At 39.8% G+C, this 19,048-nt stretch overlaps 1 protein-coding gene across 3 annotated transcripts; it reads left to right on the plus strand.

Annotated features, from left to right (window-relative positions):
• The first annotated feature begins 1,153 nt into the window (after positions 1-1,153).
• LOC148201632 (PIGF/3-ketodihydrosphingosine reductase fusion protein-like) lies at positions 1,154-18,293 on the plus strand. 3 transcript variants are annotated; one of them, XM_088109117.1, is made up of 9 exons: positions 1,162-1,656; positions 1,743-1,808; positions 1,911-1,953; positions 2,335-2,389; positions 2,627-2,675; positions 6,948-7,015; positions 7,202-7,310; positions 17,304-17,445; positions 17,721-18,293. In XM_088109117.1, exons 1-8 carry the CDS (start codon positions 1,456-1,458, stop codon positions 17,415-17,417), a joined length of 705 nt encoding a protein of 234 aa, XP_087965243.1. In that variant the 5' UTR covers positions 1,162-1,455; the 3' UTR covers positions 17,418-17,445; positions 17,721-18,293. The 3 variants fall into 3 exon arrangements, with proteins under 3 accessions (XP_087965244.1, XP_087965243.1, XP_087965242.1); XM_088109118.1 differs by lacking the exons at positions 17,304-17,445; positions 17,721-18,293 and adding an exon at positions 15,726-15,902 and having other exon boundaries at positions 1,154-1,656; XM_088109116.1 differs by lacking the exon at positions 17,721-18,293 and having other exon boundaries at positions 17,304-17,619.
• Positions 18,294-19,048: the final 755 nt, after the last annotated feature.

A 19,048-nucleotide genomic window follows, 5' to 3' on the forward strand; every position in this document is an offset into this window, starting at 1 on the left:
GTGTCATTTTAATTGGTTCTCACAACAGTTATATAATTCTTTTAACCAACTCAATCTAACTTGGGGACCACAACATTATCTCAGCTTAGATGTAGCACTTGCCAATCCATGCCTAATAGGTTGAAGATCATATCCCGAGTCGCTTCATAGTATAGGACTTCGTTCAAACATAATTATCTCACTATATGCAGATGTAGCAGCGTAGACACATAATTTAGTATGACGTTTATCTCACCAACAAGGAGATGAAAAGAGTTTGTCTCTTTATGTCATCTCTCAACGAATGTCAATATCAATCCTTTATCGGCATAACAGTAAGAAATATTGCACAGAGGCACCAAACTAGAATTCATACAAAATTTTGAACAACCAAATGACATGTTCTAAATTTGTTTAATTTTTTTCCATGTCAGACCAAGTCGATTTTCTCTTAGTTCTAAACAAAACAATTGGATATAAAGTTCAAATAACTCATCAACCATTAAAATTAAAAAAATAAAATAAAATTCAACTACTTAACTAACATGACCTTACAATAACACAAATGCAACATGATGAATATAGCTCGTCAATAATAATATATCATTACTTCATGTTATTATTGAACAACATCATCTCTCCTCAATAAAATTCTCTTACTCCTCATGAAAATCAAAATAACTTAATGTTTCAACTTTTTCAAGAAGATATCTTTCACCAGCAGATGTTATAAGTCTCATTTTGCCTTAACATTGTGAAAAACTTAGTCAGATATGTTAATAAACTTCTCATTCTTATAATTTTTATAACAAACAAATTCATAACAAATTAAAACCAATACAAGTAAAAAGTAACTAATTTAAAAAGAATAAATAAACAAAACTATAACACAAATAAATAAGTAAAATTAAAAAAATATATAAATACTTACGTACGGTTAAAAAGTTTTATCAATCGAAATCCAATTAATAAATTTGATAATCCTTTAATCAAATTTCAAAATTTCATAAAATCTATTTCGAAATTCCCTCCTATTTCTCCAAATCTATAACCCTACTCCTATATCCTCAATTTCTAAGTTCATATACACTGTTCTAATAATTTAAAATGAAATGTAAACGAAGATATCTAAACAAATATATACCTTGTAATCTTGGAGTGAATGAATCTGTAGTGTAGACGTGTATGAACAAACGCTAGTGTTATTAAGTAACTCACAAGAGCATCAACAAAGTAAGTTGTGGTGCTGGGATTGGAGAACAAAATGGAGCTAGGAGTTGCGATGATAAGTTAAAGAAATGTGAGAGTAAAAGTAGGTGAATGGGGTTATTATAGGAAAGAGAATTTTTTTTACAAGGATAGTTTTGGCATTACGAGTTTAGAGTTACAGGGAGAATTTTAAGAGGTGCTTGGAGAAGTCACAGCATTTCCTGGTTCAATTCGATTCAAAATTTCAATTTGCGAAGATCTTCTTCGATGGATCGCCGGAAAAGCAGCAGGAAAACGACGGCGTCGAAAGCCTCAGCCGTGGAAGCGTCACCTTCAATCTCAGTTTCTGAGGCTTTTATAGTAAACGCGTTGTGCGTCGTTGGTCTGGCCTTCGCATTTTGGGCTGCCAACACTGTCTTCTCCATCGACATCGTTTCTCATTCTTCTCTCACACTCTTCCTCATCTCGGTACTTTCAATTCGTTTTTTCTGTAAAATTTTCGTTCACTTTTTCTTTGTTTCTTTCACATTTTCTCATTCTATGGCGTCGTTTAGATTGTAGAGCTCCCGATCGTGATCCTTCTATACAGTCGATATCGACAAAATCCCCAACAATGCTCGGTAATTCGTGCTCCTTAATTTCTCAGAAACCGAGTAATTCTCCGATTTCTGGGGATATTCTAAGTTTTAATGTTGTTTTCTTGCGATTTCTATTCTTTGCAGTACCTAAGAGCTGTTGGAAGAGGTGTTCTTGGGGTGCCTGTAGGTGAGTCTAAACTTCTTTTTTCCCTTTTTGATGATGCATTTTTCAATTTCAGGCTTAGTATAGTAAGTTGTTAAAGACGAGGATCAAAGTTTGTCTTGGTAAAACACTGTTTTGGTCCTTGAAATTGAAATTCTATACCACAGTCTCTCAAATTAAGCACACTCAAATGAGACTTGAAAATATTAAATAAATCTCTAATTCTTACACGTATAAGGTAATATTTCTTACGAGTCACAACTTTTTTAATAATGGACCAAAGTGATTTGCAGATTACACTTTCAGGGACTCAAATGGCGTTTTAGCCTAAGTTAGTTTTACTAATAAATCTTCTTCATGAAAATTTGTTTTTATTCATTCTAATATTTTTTTTTTATTCTGCAGGGGCATTGTTGAATTTTTTAGGAGCTATCGCTTTGGGGGCGCCTGTTAAATTTCAGTATGTTAAAGTAGTTACATCACAGTACAGTGTTTTTTTTTGTAACATAAGGTCGTTGTTGATGAGAAAAAGGATTAGTTGTAATTACTATTGTTCCTTTAAAGCGAGACAAGTTGTGTTATCTTTAATTTGTTGCCTCTTCTATTATGTAATTAAAAATAGCTTTTCATTTTTTATTTTGAAGATCACCACAAATAACCGGAGCATGTTTTGACTTTGCAATTTTACTTGAGACAGGTATCTTCCGAAGACTATAAATTGGGCTCTCATGATGTCGGTATTCACGGTAAGTGACTATTTCATTTCTGTTCTGTAGCAATTACAGCTTCTGGGAGATTGTTTTGATGTTTTTTATTGGACATGTGATAAGCACCCAAAAATTTTGGGGGAGCCAGTCTTTAAAACTAGCCATTAAGGAAGGAAGAACCAAACACTTAAATACTCCACCAAACATATCATACTACTCGATATAGGACTTAGACACTCAATAGTATCAAAGTTCCTATCAATTTGTCTCATATATTATTCTGCCCTTTTTTTCTTCGTGATACTTTGCATTTTGTCTGGATATTCTTTTCTTTTTTTGATAGGAATGAGAAGAGATGGAGATTTTATGAGAGAAGGAAGAGAATTACTTAGTTAAATAACCTAACTGCATATCATCCGGAGTCAGACGGACAAACGGAGGTTTTAAACCGTGTATTGGAGGGATATCTTTAGTGTTTTTGTTCGGAACAACTGAAAGGATAGATGACAGTTTTACCCTGGGCTGAGTATTGGTACAATACTAGCTATCAGGGAGCAATCAGGAGGGAGCAATCAGGTGCACCCTGTTTGAGACGGTTTATGGGCGGCCACCTCCATCCTTTCAAAGATTTATACTTGGAGAGTCACTGGTGGAAGCGGTGAGCCAAGAGTTGCAGACCCAAGATGAGGCTTTGAGACCGATGAAGTTCCATTTAGAGAGGGCACAGGAGTTAATGGTAAAACAAGCCAACAAGGGAAGGCGGCCGGCGAATGTTGAAGTAGGTGACTGGGTCTACTTGAAGATAAGACCCCATCGACAATCTTCCATGCCCACCAGACTTCACCCGAAGTTAGCGGCCAGGTATTTTGGACCGTTTCAGTTGATTCAGCAAGTGGGAGAGGTAGCCTATAAGCTTCAATTACCCGAGACAGCACACATCCATCCTGTCTTTCATGTCTCACAATTAAAGAAGGCAATAGGAGAACAGAGAGTGGAGAAGGAATTGCCTCCAGAGTTGCAGGCCGATGGACCATCATTTTGGGCGGTGAGGGTTCTGGGAAGGAGATTGACACAGAAAGGGGAAGAGGAAGTGCCACAACTGTTGATAGAATGGCAGGAAGGAGGACAAGACGGGGCAACATGGGAAGAGGAAGTTGCTATTCGGGAACAGTACCCCGATTTCAACCTTGGGGGCAAGGTTGAACTTCAGGCAGAGGGCAATGATAGGAATGAGAAGAGATGCAGAGTTTATGAGAGAAGGAAGAGAATTACTTAGTTAAATAACCTAACTGCTTATTACAGTTAGGAAGGATGGGAATAACGGTTGTATAAATAGTTGGGTGTTTAGGAAGAGAAGGACTTTTGGTAGTTGATTGATTAACAGGCTTTGTCCTGTGAAAGGGGTTACGCCCTTGTTTCTGTAAGTGTACAGAGAATTCTTTTGTGAATAATACACAAAATTGTTTCCATTCTTGTTATCTTTCTATTCTGAGAGGTGAACTAGAGGGTTCTTGATTAGGTTTCTTAATCAGAAACCTATCATTTTTACTGTTTGAACAGTGGCGCCGGCGGACGGACCGGAAAGAAGCGACGTGTCGCGTCTGGTGTGGAGGCTTCGGAGGAAGAGACCACCAGGGTTGGTTGCGCTTCTCAAGGCGCACCTAACCCTTGACTTCGCCGGAGGCGGTGACAGCGACGAACAGAAGAGCGAACAACAAAAATGACAGAGAGATGATGTCGTCGACGATAGACGAAGAAGACACAAGGGTCTGGCTCTTGATACCAACTTGAAGTTGAGAGAAAATGAAAAGTCTTATATTTTGATTAAGCAAGTCTGATACAACTTACTACTGTATTTATAGAAGACAGTAGTTCTGAAAGATAAAAGGGCGGGAAGCCCTTAACAAAACCCTAACATAAATATTAATAATAAAATAAAGACATTATACTTCAATAGAAAAAAAAAGCCACCATTTGTGAAATCTTCAACTTATTAGTTATTTCTACTATACGATAATTAAAATTGGATGGTTTCCACTTCGTATCTGTTTGAGAACTTGTTTGCTCCTTAGGCGTCAGCTTAGTCTTTTACAAGGTAAAGAAAACCCCATCCATTTGTCAGGTGCTACTTGTTATTCTTGATCATGTACAACATACATTTAATGCAATTGTAGAAGTTTCCAGATTGTAGCCTATAACTCTCTGAGACTTGCATATTTGTGACCTATGACTTCGTTTCATTCTTCTGCAAATGATGATATCTATATGATCTCACACTCAGAGGGTCTACTCCAACTTTAATGGGAATCTAATGATCAATATCTCTAGTAGGTGTAATGTCTTTTATTTCTAAAAAAACCTCAGAAAACTCAAGCAACAATTCCTATAGTTGCTTTCTCTAGACAACTCTTGCTATATGATATGTATTTTTCCATTCCTATAGAACTAACGTCACTATCTCTATCCACAGTCCTTAGAGATTTGGAAGAAATAAGAGTTTTGGATAGACTGGGATCTCTAATAATAATGTTTTGACACTGATGCATAAAAGACACTAGTAACTCCTTCCAATTTACCTTTTCCTCCCCTTAGTCACTAACCTTGCTACTCCAATAATCACATCCACTTCTCCTAATTTGAACTAGGAAAAAACATATCTTTCATCTCATAAGAATAGAGCTCCAAATTTTTGTAACTTGAGTAGATTTTTTATTGCCATCCCCAAATCATAGTAAGGTTGTGTATTGTTCAATTTAGAGACCTAGCTATTTTACCAATTTAGTGAACACGAAATTATAGTTGGCTCCACTATCAATTAATATGATCACTTTTGCCTCTACCACTGTTTCTAGATCTCCTCGTCAAAGCCTCTGAAAGATCCTTCCGAAAAAGATTCTTGGTTTTTCGTTGCCAATACTGAAACCAATGTACAACATCACCTTCCATGTTGATCAAGGCCAACTTTAAGCATTCTGTAAGTTTGATTTATTGCATTTTGAAAATAAAAAATTCTACTTTTGCCAGCCATTGTAAAGGATCTTGATCCTCAAAAGGAGGTAATTTTATGCATATTGATGAATGGTACTTTTTGTAAGAATTTTCCTTGGAAGGCATTCATAATCAACTCATAGAGATTAGGCGGTGTGACATCATAAAGATGGGTCTAGTACAAGATACTTGAGAAGTGTGTCTATTCTTCTTGACTTGTGAAAGATCAATTTTTGCTTTGTGCTTTTAAGAATCTATTTTTTACTTTAACACCTAGCGTAGCATGCATGTAATTGTGCTTGCTATGTCTATTTTGAACATGTATGGTGTTTGGACGAGACATTTCATGTCTTTTGTATATTTGTCTTGTAAGAGTTGCTTCTGCTGATTTGATCTTCTAGTAGAGCAATATGTCTTTTGATGGCATGGACGTCTAGTTTAAACATAGGCAATTAGCACTTCTTAAGTTTGATGCATTAGTGTCACTCCCTTGTCCTTGTTTAACATGTGTCTATTGTGCAGTCTGATCTTGTGGTTTTTACTTTAAGGTTGACTTGCATCTTGTCAACAACTTGTTCTTTGTTCATGATCTAATACTGTCTTTTGTTTTTGTCTAATACTTGTTTTCACTATTTAGCTTATATTAGACAAACCAAAAGTTTCTTGTTTGGCATGATCAAACTTGGGTGCGAATGGCCAAATTATGAGAATAAGATTTGCGTCTTATCAATGTTAGCAATATCAGATATCAAAAAATATCGGCCACCCACAAATCCGTTATCAGTCTTCTCCTAGCCTCTTCTCCCAGCTGCTGCTGCATTTTCTCTTCCACTTGCTGCTGCTTATCTCTTTATCCACTTCACTTTTTTGCCATCACCATTCCACCACCGCCAGCAGCCATGCAAAAAGTCGTCATGGAAAACCAGCTTCGCCACCACCTTGTTGGGAAGCTGTCACCAGTTTCCGCCATGGCTGAAATTTGATAACACTGCATCTTGTAATGGCCTGACTTGTATTTTTTCTTGACAGTTACAACTAACTACATTTTAACCTCTATGTTCCTCCTATAATAGACCTGTAAGGTCATTTCCACTTCATTTTGGTCTTGTCACCATTCTTAACACAAACACCATTTCAATTATTATGACCCACTAAATTTATATTTTCAAGTTTTGAAATTAGTTTTCAAAGGTTACTTATTTAGTCCTCTTCCTTTTCCGTGAATGAATTGCAAATTTACAACTTTTGTTGGGATGAACATTTTTTAAATTGTGGTCCCATGTTTATGTGTACTTTATAAATTCATATTTGATGTTATTTCAGACAGTTCCAGCATCATGTGTTCTTGGTTCATCATGGGCTGATTGGAGACGTATATTTGCTCAAACAAAGTAGGTTTCTTTTGGCTAATAATTTCTTATTCATAACATGTTTGTTCGTATGAAGTTTCTTTATTGGGATTTTGATGAATATATTTAATGTTGTATGTTGAATACTTTTTTTATAGTGTTGGGTTTATTTGGTCCTTCAATTATTTACTTTTAGTTACATTATTGTTATTCTTATGATATTTTTAGGCCAAATGGATCTATAGAGTACTTGATTTGTTTACCAGCTCATGGAGCAGTTATTGGGGCTTGGTTTGGGGCTTGGCCAATGCCACTTGACTGGGAGAGGCCATGGCAGGTAATTGATTTCTTTGTTATAGTGCTTTGTCTTTAAATTCATTGACAATTTTGTTAAGCAAATAGGAAGACCAATTCTTACCAAATTCATGTTATTTCAAAAGCCTCTATGCACAACCTCTTCACCTCTTCACTTGTTTTTACTATAAGTATTAACATTTTATCCAGTTTGTACTTTATTGGAGATCCCATATCGGCTAAAGCTATGATCCACTTATAAAATGTTGGTGGGTGTCTTGTAAGTCAGTTTTGTGACATTGAGTTGGATTTAAAGTTCGTTTTCTATGATGGTATCAGAGCTAGCCTTAGTAGATCTATTGGGTCTATCATGTCAATCGTTATCATGTTGTTGAACCACTCCCAAATATATAGTCCCACACTTGAGATGTCTAGTCTTCAACTTGAGTAGATATGTTGGAGATCCCATATCAATTTGGGATATGACTAAATTATGGTATATGATGATTTTGACAACATTGCTTCAAGGTTTGTTTTGGGAGTGGAAAATTTTCATTAGCATGAGAGACAACAACTGTCAAGCCCTTTGAGAATATTTCTTTTTTGTCCTGTTTATAATACTATTGCGAGGAAGGTAAATATACTTAAATCTAGAATGTGGAAATATTGTAATTTAAGATATTGAGTCAAATTCATTTGTTTTTCTGTTTGGTTTTGTTTATTTATAGGGATTTGGGTATCATGGAATGCCAGTCCAATAAATACTATAAAATACTCAGTGCAGTATTTGATTGTTTGGTTTTCCCTTAGTAGTTAGCTTTTGAAGATAGACCCAATGTGCTTGGGTGTGAATTAATTGGTGGTGCCAAATCTAGTTGTTAGTTTCTTGGAAAGAGATACCCACATAGGGTTCTAACAAGTGAAAGTGTCATTGAGTAAAGTGTTATAGTGTAAAAGTCATTGAGAAGCTGACTCTGTTGAACGATGCTATGATAGGAATTTGAAGAACAGAAAATGAATTAGAGAGCTTGATTCCCCTTTCTTAGGTTCTCACATTTGTATTGATATTGATAGTTTAGATACAATGGATGAGAGGAAAATTGTAAGAACAAAAAAGGTCATATCTAGAACCTAGGCATAGGATAAAGCACATATCAACTTTTCAATAAACTCTATTTAATATGACCTTTTCTAACACTCTCTCCTTAAGCAAGAGCATAGAAATTGTATGTCCCAACCTTCGAACAAATAAATTCAATCCTAGTACATATTTCTTTGGACAACCTCTTTTCCTAAATAAAATGATAATCGATTTCTATGTGTTTAGTCTTCTCCTGGAATACTAGATTTGAAGCAATTTGGAGAGGAACTTGATTATCATAATACATCTTCATTTGTTCATACAAGTTCACAAAGGAGAGATGCCAATTACACTATACTCAAGTTCAACTGTAGAGCGGATGACAACATTTTGTTTCTTGCTTTTCCAAGACATAATATTTCCTCCAATGAAAATACAAGATCTTGTAGAAAAGCTTCTGTCCATAGGAGAACCTGCCGTACTTTCATATAGTTAGAATCATATGAATCGCAATACGTATCGCGATTCGGTTCAAAATTCTTCTACCATGATAAATATCGGAATGTGACTCGTTTTATGCCTTGAATTGTGACATGAATCGGATTGGAATTGTATGATTCACGATTCAATTTTGTTACACCCGATTCAGCTATGCATACACTTCACGAAGTGACACACACTGCATATGCTTTATGACACGGGAAATGAAGTGTAAAGAACAGAAAAAAAGAAGGTTATACGATAGATGAAAATATTCTGAGATGGCAGCAGTGGAAAAGAAAACAAGTTGGAGAAGAGAACATGTTTGCATGTACCCCTCACTATTTCAAACGAATACTAACAAATTCAAACTGAGACATATTCTAAATCTACCTCAACAGCACACTTACACAGTATTTTTAATCTCTCACTTTTGTGAAAGTTTCTGTTAGGACCTGGCGAGTGTACGAAAGGAGAAGATATAGGAAGGACGAACGTGCGGGACGACCACAAGTGAGGTCGAGCGCCCATAGCGAGCAGGGCGAGGACGGACGTCCTCAGCGAGAGGAGGACGAACGAGAGGGACGACCAGAAGTGAGGACGAGCGCCCATAGCGAGCAGGGCGAGGACGGACGTCCTCAGCGAGAGGAGGACGAACGAGAGGGACGACCAGAAGTGAGGACGAGCGCCCATAGCGAGCAGGGCGAGGACGGACGTCCTCAGCGAGAGGAGGACGAACGAGAGGGACGACCAGAAATGAGGACGAGCGCCCATAGCGAGCAGGGCGAGGACGGACGTCCTCAGCGAGAGGAAGACGAACGTCCTGAACAAAGGGAGGCGAGGACGAACGTCCTAAACCTAAGTATGGACGAACGTCATGGTCAAATGGAAACGACGACGTACGTCTAAATGACGAGCAGAAGATCAGGCGTGGTCAGCAGAGGATTACAATAATAAATACAGAAGATAAGGATGGAATGATCCTTACCAGATAACTCTAATAAAGGGGCAATTATTATTATTATTCCCTACCTTTTTTAGAATAAAGGATTAGTATTAACAAGGGAAGAACCCAGAGCTTAGGGTGTGTTTTTTATTTAGTATTTGAATACTGTTAGAGAGGTTATGCTCTCGTGAGACTGAAGGAGATCCTGCTCCCAGTCAATAATTGTATTACGTGACCACCTGAATATTAATAACAAAGGAGTTTGATTCTTTACGTTCGTTCATTCACGTAGAAAGGCTAGTTACGTGGTCAGTCACGTAACAATTGGTCCGACCTGCCGGATCCTAGAGGAGGGAGGAAATCGTCATGGAGGGAAGGATGAACGCGATGGAGGGAAGGATGGAGACCATAGAAATCTCCATGGGTGGACTGGAATCGGCAGTCCAGGAACTGGTGAGGATATTAGGGGAGCAAGGTCGAAGGGATGATAGACACCTGGATGGGAGTCAGAGCTCCGTCAACGGGAGAAGGAACGACGAGGACGAAAGGGACGGCGGCGTAGACGGTGGACGCCGAGAGGAGCAGCCACATTGGAAGAGGAGAGTCGAGTTACCCTTGTTCGAAGGCAGTGAGCCTATGAACTGGATTTATAGGGCGGATAAATTTTTTGCACTACAAGGGGTACCAGAGGACGAAAAACTGCGCCTGGCATACGTTAGCATGGAGGGAATAGCGGGACATTGGTTCCGGTTTTGGAGGGAGAAGGCTAGGAACCGAACATGGGACGGCCTAAAAGAGGCGTTGGTGGTTCGGTTTGGAGGCAACAATCGAGGAACGGTCTTCGAGAGACTGGCATCCTGTAAACAGACAGGATCCGTGGGAGACTATATCCAAGAATTTGAGGTATTGGTGGGCCAAGCAGGGAAAATACCCGAAGCTCAATTGATGGGGTATTTCATGGCAGGACTACAGGAGAGCGTTCGTAACCACCTCAGGTTGCTTGACCCAAAGGAGTTCATGGACGTCATGAGACTAGCAAGGGACGTGGAGGCGTTCCAAGGGGGAGCAAGGGCAAGCGGGGGATTCACCAACAAAGGGCAAGTGTGGGGGAAACCGAGCGGCTCAGTAGCAAGGGTGGATAATGGCCGTCCAACGCAGAACCGAACGAGTATCCTTGAAAGAGGAGGAGGTCCAAGGAGAGAAGGAGAACGTACGTCCTCTAACACGCATGGCAGGAACGTGCGGGACTTACCGTACGCGGAGTACGTCAAGCGTAGGGAGGAGGGAAGGTGTTTCAAGTGTGGAGGACCGTTCGGTCCGGGGCACCGCTGTCCAGAAAGGGGACTGAGGATGCTAATATTGGCCGAAGACGAGGATCCGGGAGGAGAAGAAGAAGTGGAGGGTGAACTCGCATCAATGGAGCTATCTGCTCTTTCCGCTGGAGGGCTTACTCAGCCCAGAACTATGAAGCTGCATGGACAGATAGGAATGAAACAGGTTTTGATTCTAATTGACAGTGGTGCCAGCCACAATTTCATAAGCAAGGAATTGGTTAACGAATTGGCATTAACCGTAGTAGACACGCCATCCTATAGGGTGAGTTTGGGGGATGGACGGAGAAAGGAGACGATGGGGTGCTGTGAGGCAGTATCGATCCACATGGGGCAGGTTGTGATCAAGGAACGGTTCCACTTGTTCGAATTGGGCGGAGTGGATGTGATACTAGGGGTGGAATGGCTGGCAAAGCTGGGTGAGGTGACAGTAAATTGGGGGCAGCTAACTATGGCGTTCGTTCAGGAAGGGCGCAAGAAGACCATTCAGGGAGACCCTACATTAACTAGGAGGTTGGTGGAACCAGCCGCGTTGCTCAAAATGAAGGACGTCGAAGTTTGGTTGTTGATGTGGGAGCTTGGGGAGACAAAAAAGGAGGAGCAAAGACCGTACGTTCCTGAGACAGAGACGTTCGGTCCGGAATTAACAAAGAAGCAGGCGTTCGACATGGGGCGGGTATTGGAACGATACGCGGACGTATTTCATGAGCCACACGGATTACCACCCGACAGGGGCATGGTCCATCAAATTCCCTTAAAAGAAGGGACGGACCCCGTGAACGTGAGACCGTACAGATATCCCCACATGATGAAGGGGGAGATTGAGAAACAGGTGGCGGAAATGCTAAAAGCAGGCGTGATAAGGCCAAGCACCAGTCCATATTCTAGCCCGGTAATATTGGTCAAAAAGAAGGATGGCAGCTGGAGGTTTTGTGTGGATTACAGAGCATTAAACCGAGCCACTGTACCGGATAAATTCCCCATTCCATTGATAGAAGAGTTGCTGGACGAACTAAGGGGGGCCAAATACTTTTCAAAGGTGGACCTGAAGTCGGGCTATCATCAGATACGAATGGGAGCAGGTGACGTGGAGAAAACAGCTTTCCGAACACATCAGGGCCACTATGAATTCATGGTAATGCCGTTCGGTCTCACCAACGCACCAGCCACTTTTCAGAGCGCTATGAACACACTGTTGCAGCCTTATTTGCGGAAATTCGTATTGGTATTCTTTGATGATATACTGGTGTATAGCCGTACCTGGGAAGAACACTTGGAGCATGTGGGGACGGTGCTGAGTGAGCTCGTGACAAATAGATGGGTAGCCAACAGGAAGAAGTGTGATTTCGGCAGAACCCAAATAGGTTACTTGGGCCACCGCATATCCGAGAAGGGGGTAGAGATGGACGAGGACAAGGTACGGGCTGTGATGGAGTGGGAGAAACCGAAGACGGTGAAGGCCTTGCGGGGATTCCTGGGACTAACGGGATATTATAGGAGGTTTGTGAAGGATTATGGGAAGATTGCCAGACCATTGACTGACTTGCTTAAGAAGGGCCAGTTTGCGTGGACGGAACAAGCAGAAGCAGCCATGCTAAGTCTGAAGAAGGCCATCACGACAGCTCCTGTCTTGACGCTGCCTGACTTTGATCAGCCGTTTCACATTGAGTGTGACGCATCCGGGAAGGGTATTGGCGCGGTTCTCATGCAAGGCAAACAACCCATAGCTTTCTTCAGCAAAGCGTTATCTGAAGGGTCGTTAGGAAAATCGATATATGAAAAGGAATTAATGGCGCTGGTTTTAGCCATACAACACTGGCGACCGTACCTATTGGGGCAAAGGTTTGTGGTTCACACGGATCAGAGGAGTTTGAAGTACCTCTTGGAGCAACGCATCACCACTCAGAATCAGCAGAACTGGCTCGCGAAGCTCCTGGGGTACGACTTTGAAATTGTGTACAAGTCAGGGGTAACCAACAAAGTGGCGGACGCCCTATCCCGCAAGAACGAGGATGAGCTGCAGGACGAGAAGGAATTAACGGTAGTAACTCGACCTTATTGGCAAGATTTCAGGGAAATTTTGGAAGAAGTCGAGGCGGATGAGGAGTTGAAGAAGGTGATTGACGATTTGAAGAAGGATCCCAATTCCCACCCCTCGTTCACGCTGGAAAACGAACGCTTACACTATAAAGGGAGGCTCGTGCTGTCAGCTCGCTCAAACTGGGTACCCAAATTGATAGCCGAATTCCATACCACCCACACAGGAGGCCACTCTGGGGTTTACCGAACGTACCGCAAGGTGGCCCAATCCCTTTATTGGGTGGGAATGAAGAAAACCGTTACCGAGTTCGTGGCCAGCTGTCTGGTCTGTCAACAACACAAATACTTGACCTCTTCACCACAAGGGTTGCTGCAGCCGTTACCCATTCCCAACGCCATTTGGGAAGAGATCAGCATGGATTTTATTGTCAAACTACCCAAGTCTAGAGGATTTGATGCTGTGTTAGTGGTGGTGGACCGCCTTAGCAAGTATGGGCATTTCATACCCTTAAAACACCCTTATTCCGCACGCACTATAGCCGAAATCTTCGTGAAGGAGATCGTCCGATTGCATGGGGTGCCGCTATCTATCGTAAGCGACCGGGATCCACTGTTCTTGAGTAACTTTTGGAAGGAGCTGTTCAAGTTACAAGGCACTCAACTGAAGATGAGCACAGCCTATCACCCTGAATCTGATGGGCAAACGGAGGTTCTCAACAGGATCTTAGAAGGATATCTGAGATGTTTTTGCTCCGAACAACCCAAGGGTTGGAGCATCGTATTACCTTGGGCGGAGTACTGGTACAACACCAGTTATCAGGAGTCAGCCAAGTGCACCCCATTTGAAACTGTCTATGGGAGGCCGCCCCCCTCACTGCACAGGTTCGTCCCAGGGGAAACATTAGTGGAAGCTGTCAACCAAGAGTTACAGACCCGAGATGAAGCTCTCCGCCAGTTGAAATTCCACCTCGCGCGGGCTCAAGAATTAATGGTGAGGCAGGCCGACAGGGCAAGGAGACCGTCCCAAGTAGGGGTGGGAGATTGGGTCTATCTGAAGATTAGACCTCATCGCCAAAGTACGGTGTCGTCCATTGTACAATCCAAATTGGCCGCTCGTTATTTTGGACCTTTCCTCGTCATTCAGCAGGTGGGAGCAGTCGCCTTTAAGCTGCAACTTCCAGATTCGGCACGAATACACCCCGTGTTCCATGCGTCACAGTTGAAGAAGGCAGTAGGGGACCATCGGGTCGAACAGGAATTACCCCTCGATTTAGAGATGGAGGGACCATCTCCACGACCGGTCAGAGTTTTGGACACCAGGCAGGTGCAACAGGGGGAGGACGAGCGGCAGGAGGTCCTGATCGAATGGCAGGAGGGAGGTTCTGATGGGGCGACATGGGAAGATGCCCTCACCATCCAAGATCAATATCCCGACTTCAACCTTGGGGACAAGGTTGATCTTCAGGGGGTGGGTAATGTTAGGACCTGGCGAGTGTACGAAAGGAGAAGATATAGGAAGGACGAACGTGCGGGACGACCACAAGTGAGGTCGAGCGCCCATAGCGAGCAGGGCGAGGACGGACGTCCTCAGCGAGAGGAGGACGAACGAGAGGGACGACCAGAAGTGAGGACGAGCGCCCATAGCGAGCAGGGCGAGGACGGACGTCCTCAGCGAGAGGAGGACGAACGAGAGGGACGACCAGAAGTGAGGACGAGCGCCCTTAGCGAGCAGGGCGAGGACGGACGTCCTCAGCGAGAGGAGGACGAACGAGAGGGACGACCAGAAATGAGGACGAGCGCCCATAGCGAGCAGGGCGAGGACGGACGTCCTCAGCGAGAGGAGGACGAACGTCCTGAACAAAGGGAGGCGAGGACGAACGTCCTAAACCTAAGTATGGACGAACGTCATGGTCAAATGGAAACGACGACGTACGTCTAAATGACGAGCAGAAGATCAGGCGTGGTCAGCAGAGGATTACAATAATAAATACAGAAGATAAGGATGGAATGATCCTTACCAGATAACTCTAATAAAGGGGCAATTATTATTATTATTCCCTACCTTTTTTAGAATAAAGGATTAGTATTAATAAGGGAAGAACCCAGAGCTTAGGGTGTGTTTTTTATTTAGTATTTGAATACTGTTAGAGAGGTTATGCTCTCGTGAGACTGAAGGAGATCCTGCTCCCAGTCAATAATTGTATTACGTGACCACCTGAATATTAATAACAAAGGAGTTTGATTCTTTACGTTCGTTCATTCACGTAGAAAGGCTAGTTACGTGGTCAGTCACGTAACAGTTTCTATATTATGATTTTAATAATATTTAACTGATTCTGGAACAGCAGCTCATTCACATCAACTTTAATCCACATTAATTCTAATACCACTTTTTCTGAAACATCTAGAATTTAGATCACATGATCTTTTATTTTAACTTTATATCCTTTTATTTGTTATCTTATATTTTTTCTTATATGCAAAATTATTCTTTTGCAAATACTTCAATGAATATTTTAAAATAAGTATTGTTTACTGCACTGCATTATTGTTATTATTATTTGTTTTTTTTTATATAAGGGAAAGTTTACTATAAGAGCAAATGATAATGAAATTGAAAAGGTGGTTGAGAAGTTGAGGAAGAGGATGAAGATGAATATGAGCTGCAAGAGAATCTTATATTAGAGGAATAATATGACTTAAGTGACATTTTTCTTGAAGATGATGAATGAAAGTGTAAGATTAAGATGTAAGATTTAAATATAGGAAATAGGATCTTATTATTGTTATTATGTTTTGGTTTTATGAATTGAATATTTTGACTTCATTCTAATATATGAAATTTTTAATATTTTTTACACCACTTATTTTTACTTAAAAATATCATATTTTTTTATCATGTATCTTACTATTCATAACAGATTCGCATCACGATTAAAAAATTTGAAATGATTCACGATTCGAATCTCAATTCGATAACCATGCATATCACAACCAATGCCAATTGCAAAAGACAACAAACAAAGGTGGAGCAGGAATATGAGTGAGGATGAAGCTCGAGAGACAAAGGAGAGATAAGCCTCTCAACCAAGGTTGAGACAACATAAATAGGGGTCGAAACATGGGCATGGAATTTGGAAAACCTTATTAAGGGAGACGTGAAGATGCTCCAGTGAGGGGAACGCGGTGTGTGGCTTTGATATGTCAAGCTACAACAAACAAAGAAGTTGCATGTGGAAAATAGTCAGAGGATGTGGCCAAGATGGTTGGACGTCGCATGACGAGACACCAAATCTGGTGGTCATCAAAGAAAAAACGGGGGTCACCAACGGTAGACAACAAATGACAATAAAACACAATGGAAATGTGTTATGTCAATGAGATGAAGCAAACTAGGTGTGCATCGTACAACAACAATGAAGGATAAGGATGGACAGCCTCAAAACAAGTACACTGGGATCAACCTGATACCAACTTGAGATGAATACAAAATAATAGAGATGAATGGGGAGCTTGATTCCCCTCGCTTATGTTTTCATATATATAATGACATTGGTAGTTTAAATACAATGGATGAGAGGAAAGAGAAAAGAAAAAGAAAGGTCATATCTAGAAACTAGATATAACACAAAGCAGATTGTAGGTTTTCAATAAAGTCTATCTAAGATGAACTATTCTACCAATGTTGTAGAGTGAAGTCATTCAGATGCTAACTCTTGTGAACCATGCTACAATATGAATTTGGGTATTATGGAATGTCTATGTCCCATGCAAGTAATATGATATGTTTGGCAAAGTATATGAGTTTTTGGTTTATTCCTATAATAGTTAGCTTTTCAAGGTGAGTTCTTTGAGTTCTTAAGTTCTTATCATCTATCTTTTTCAAGATACCATGATTATTAACCAAACCAAAACCTATAAGATTGTTATAGTTGTATAAATTGATTAAATACCAGTTTTAATAGTTTTCATATTGTTAGATGTAACAGGCTTAAACCCGTCTCTTTTTATTTTCTTATTCATAAATACATAATCCTATGTACTTTACACACGTTAGGGATTCAACCCATGCCTCTTTCTTTTATTTTAACACAAATGAAATAGTTAATTTAATTTGTTGTTTCATAGCATTAAGTTATATTTCATCTTAATTTGTAGGAATGGCCAATTTCTGTTAGCTACGGAACCATAGCTGGGTACCTGGTGGCATTGGTTGCGTCATTGGGGTTCGTTCTTTCGTGTTTTAGGTCACTACATATCAAAAGTGAATAAAGTGCAAAGTTTCTGGTTATTGTAATTGGTAAGCAACTTTACTAACATCTATTTCATTTGTTTTACTTTGTTGAAGTAATAGGCACAAGGTAGAAAAGAAGGAAAGAAAAAGTAAGACTGTTAATAATAAATTGATAATGTGATTGATGTCATATTGAACATTGATATTCGTGAATTAACATGCGATGAGTATCTTGTTTTATGCTCATGTATATTTCATCTACACATAAAGGAATATCCAATACGTTATGCATAACGTATTACGTCAAATCTTAATATTCTTTGTTTGTATTTTGCTAATAGTGATGGAGATGTAAAAAGCATAATCTATTGATGACCTAGACCTCGAAAATTGACATCTTTAGGACGAAATGAGATACATACTATTCCTCCATGTGCCTTTCTTTTTGCACCCATATAATCACCGTGTGCACCACCATAAATTCTCCAAGTCTGCCCTTGTGGTATTAAATTTGACAGCAGATGGGGATTGTAGTTTTGATGTTGTGTTGTTGTTTGTTGAGTGTTTTTACACACTTCATGTTTGTGGTGATGATGCTTGAAGCGTAGAGTGAATATTGTCACAAGATTGTGTGAAGTGAGAATTGTGAAGGAAGGGAAGTTTGGATAGATAAGTTTCTCATTTTTTTTTGTTTTGAAGTTTTTCTCTAGTTTACAATTTTGAACTTGGCTTCCAGATTGTGCAACTGAAACACTATATACAGAAGAATTTTAACTTCTGGAATGTACAATTTGTAATACCTTTCAAAAGTCTAAATGTATATTTATGAACTTGTGTCGATAAAACTGTAAGTTGGTTGTCCCATACTGACTATAGATATTTTGTGATCAACGTATTGTTATCTAGAGGCTCAATTATGATCATCATCTATGTTAGTGGGATCCAAGTATTTTTTTTCAACTATTAGGAGTTGCACGTCATTATGTTGTTCTTGCATACGATTAACTCATATATTGTATATTGGTTGGATTGTGTTAATTATCTGACTTGGGACAAATTTCCGTTGAAAACTAGTTGTGATTTGTGTCATACTTTCTTTTACTTCACGTTTGTACGAAGTGAAAAAAAAAAAAGAGTTGACAAACAATAAACAATTGCATAAAATAATCAAAGGATGATTGTCACATTAAGTAAAAAAACCATAACTAAGAAGGATTTGGGTTCTATAACAAGTATCTTAAAATTAATACATGCAAAACGAAAGTATTTAAATATAAGATACTAGTTACTCGACACATATATAGCCTTATGTTAAAACATATGGTTGTTTACTATTGGAATAACCAATGAAAGAAACAATGAGTGTGTAAAAAATATGGAATTGGTTAATGTCATAACTTTTGATAGCAATCTTCAATCAAATAGTAGAGGGAACCTATGAAAAACAATTGAAGAAACAAAGCATATTTTTTAATCTTTCTTATTAGAAGTACAATTTTTAGGTCATAACCTTGAGAAGAATGTGGGATAATTGTTGTATATAATACTCGAAGATGAAAAAAAAAATCATTTTCAAGTTCATCAAGATTTAAAAGATATCTTCCATGTTGTTTAGTTCCTTTTTCAGAAGTTTGTATTGAATTTTTTGAGCTTGAGTTTGGTTTGGTCC

The sequence above is a fragment of the Vigna umbellata genome, chromosome 3 (assembly GCF_029865625.1).
Source record: "Vigna umbellata cultivar VRB3 chromosome 3, Vumbellata_1.0, whole genome shotgun sequence".
NCBI classification, from domain to species: domain Eukaryota; kingdom Viridiplantae; phylum Streptophyta; class Magnoliopsida; order Fabales; family Fabaceae; genus Vigna; species Vigna umbellata.

What these genes read in the sequence shown, in the direction of transcription:
- LOC148201632 (XM_088109117.1), top strand. Translation starts at nt 1,456, where the DNA reads ATGGATCGCCGGAAAAGCAGCAGGAAAACGACGGCGTCGAAAGCCTCA. An exon ending in GGGGCGCCTGTTAAATTTCA is followed by an intron (nt 2,390 to 2,626) that starts GTATGTTAAAGT and finishes TACTTGAGACAG; the next exon opens with GTATCTTCCGAAGACTATAA. An exon ending in CGTATATTTGCTCAAACAAA is followed by an intron (nt 7,016 to 7,201) that starts GTAGGTTTCTTT and finishes TGATATTTTTAG; the next exon opens with GCCAAATGGATCTATAGAGT.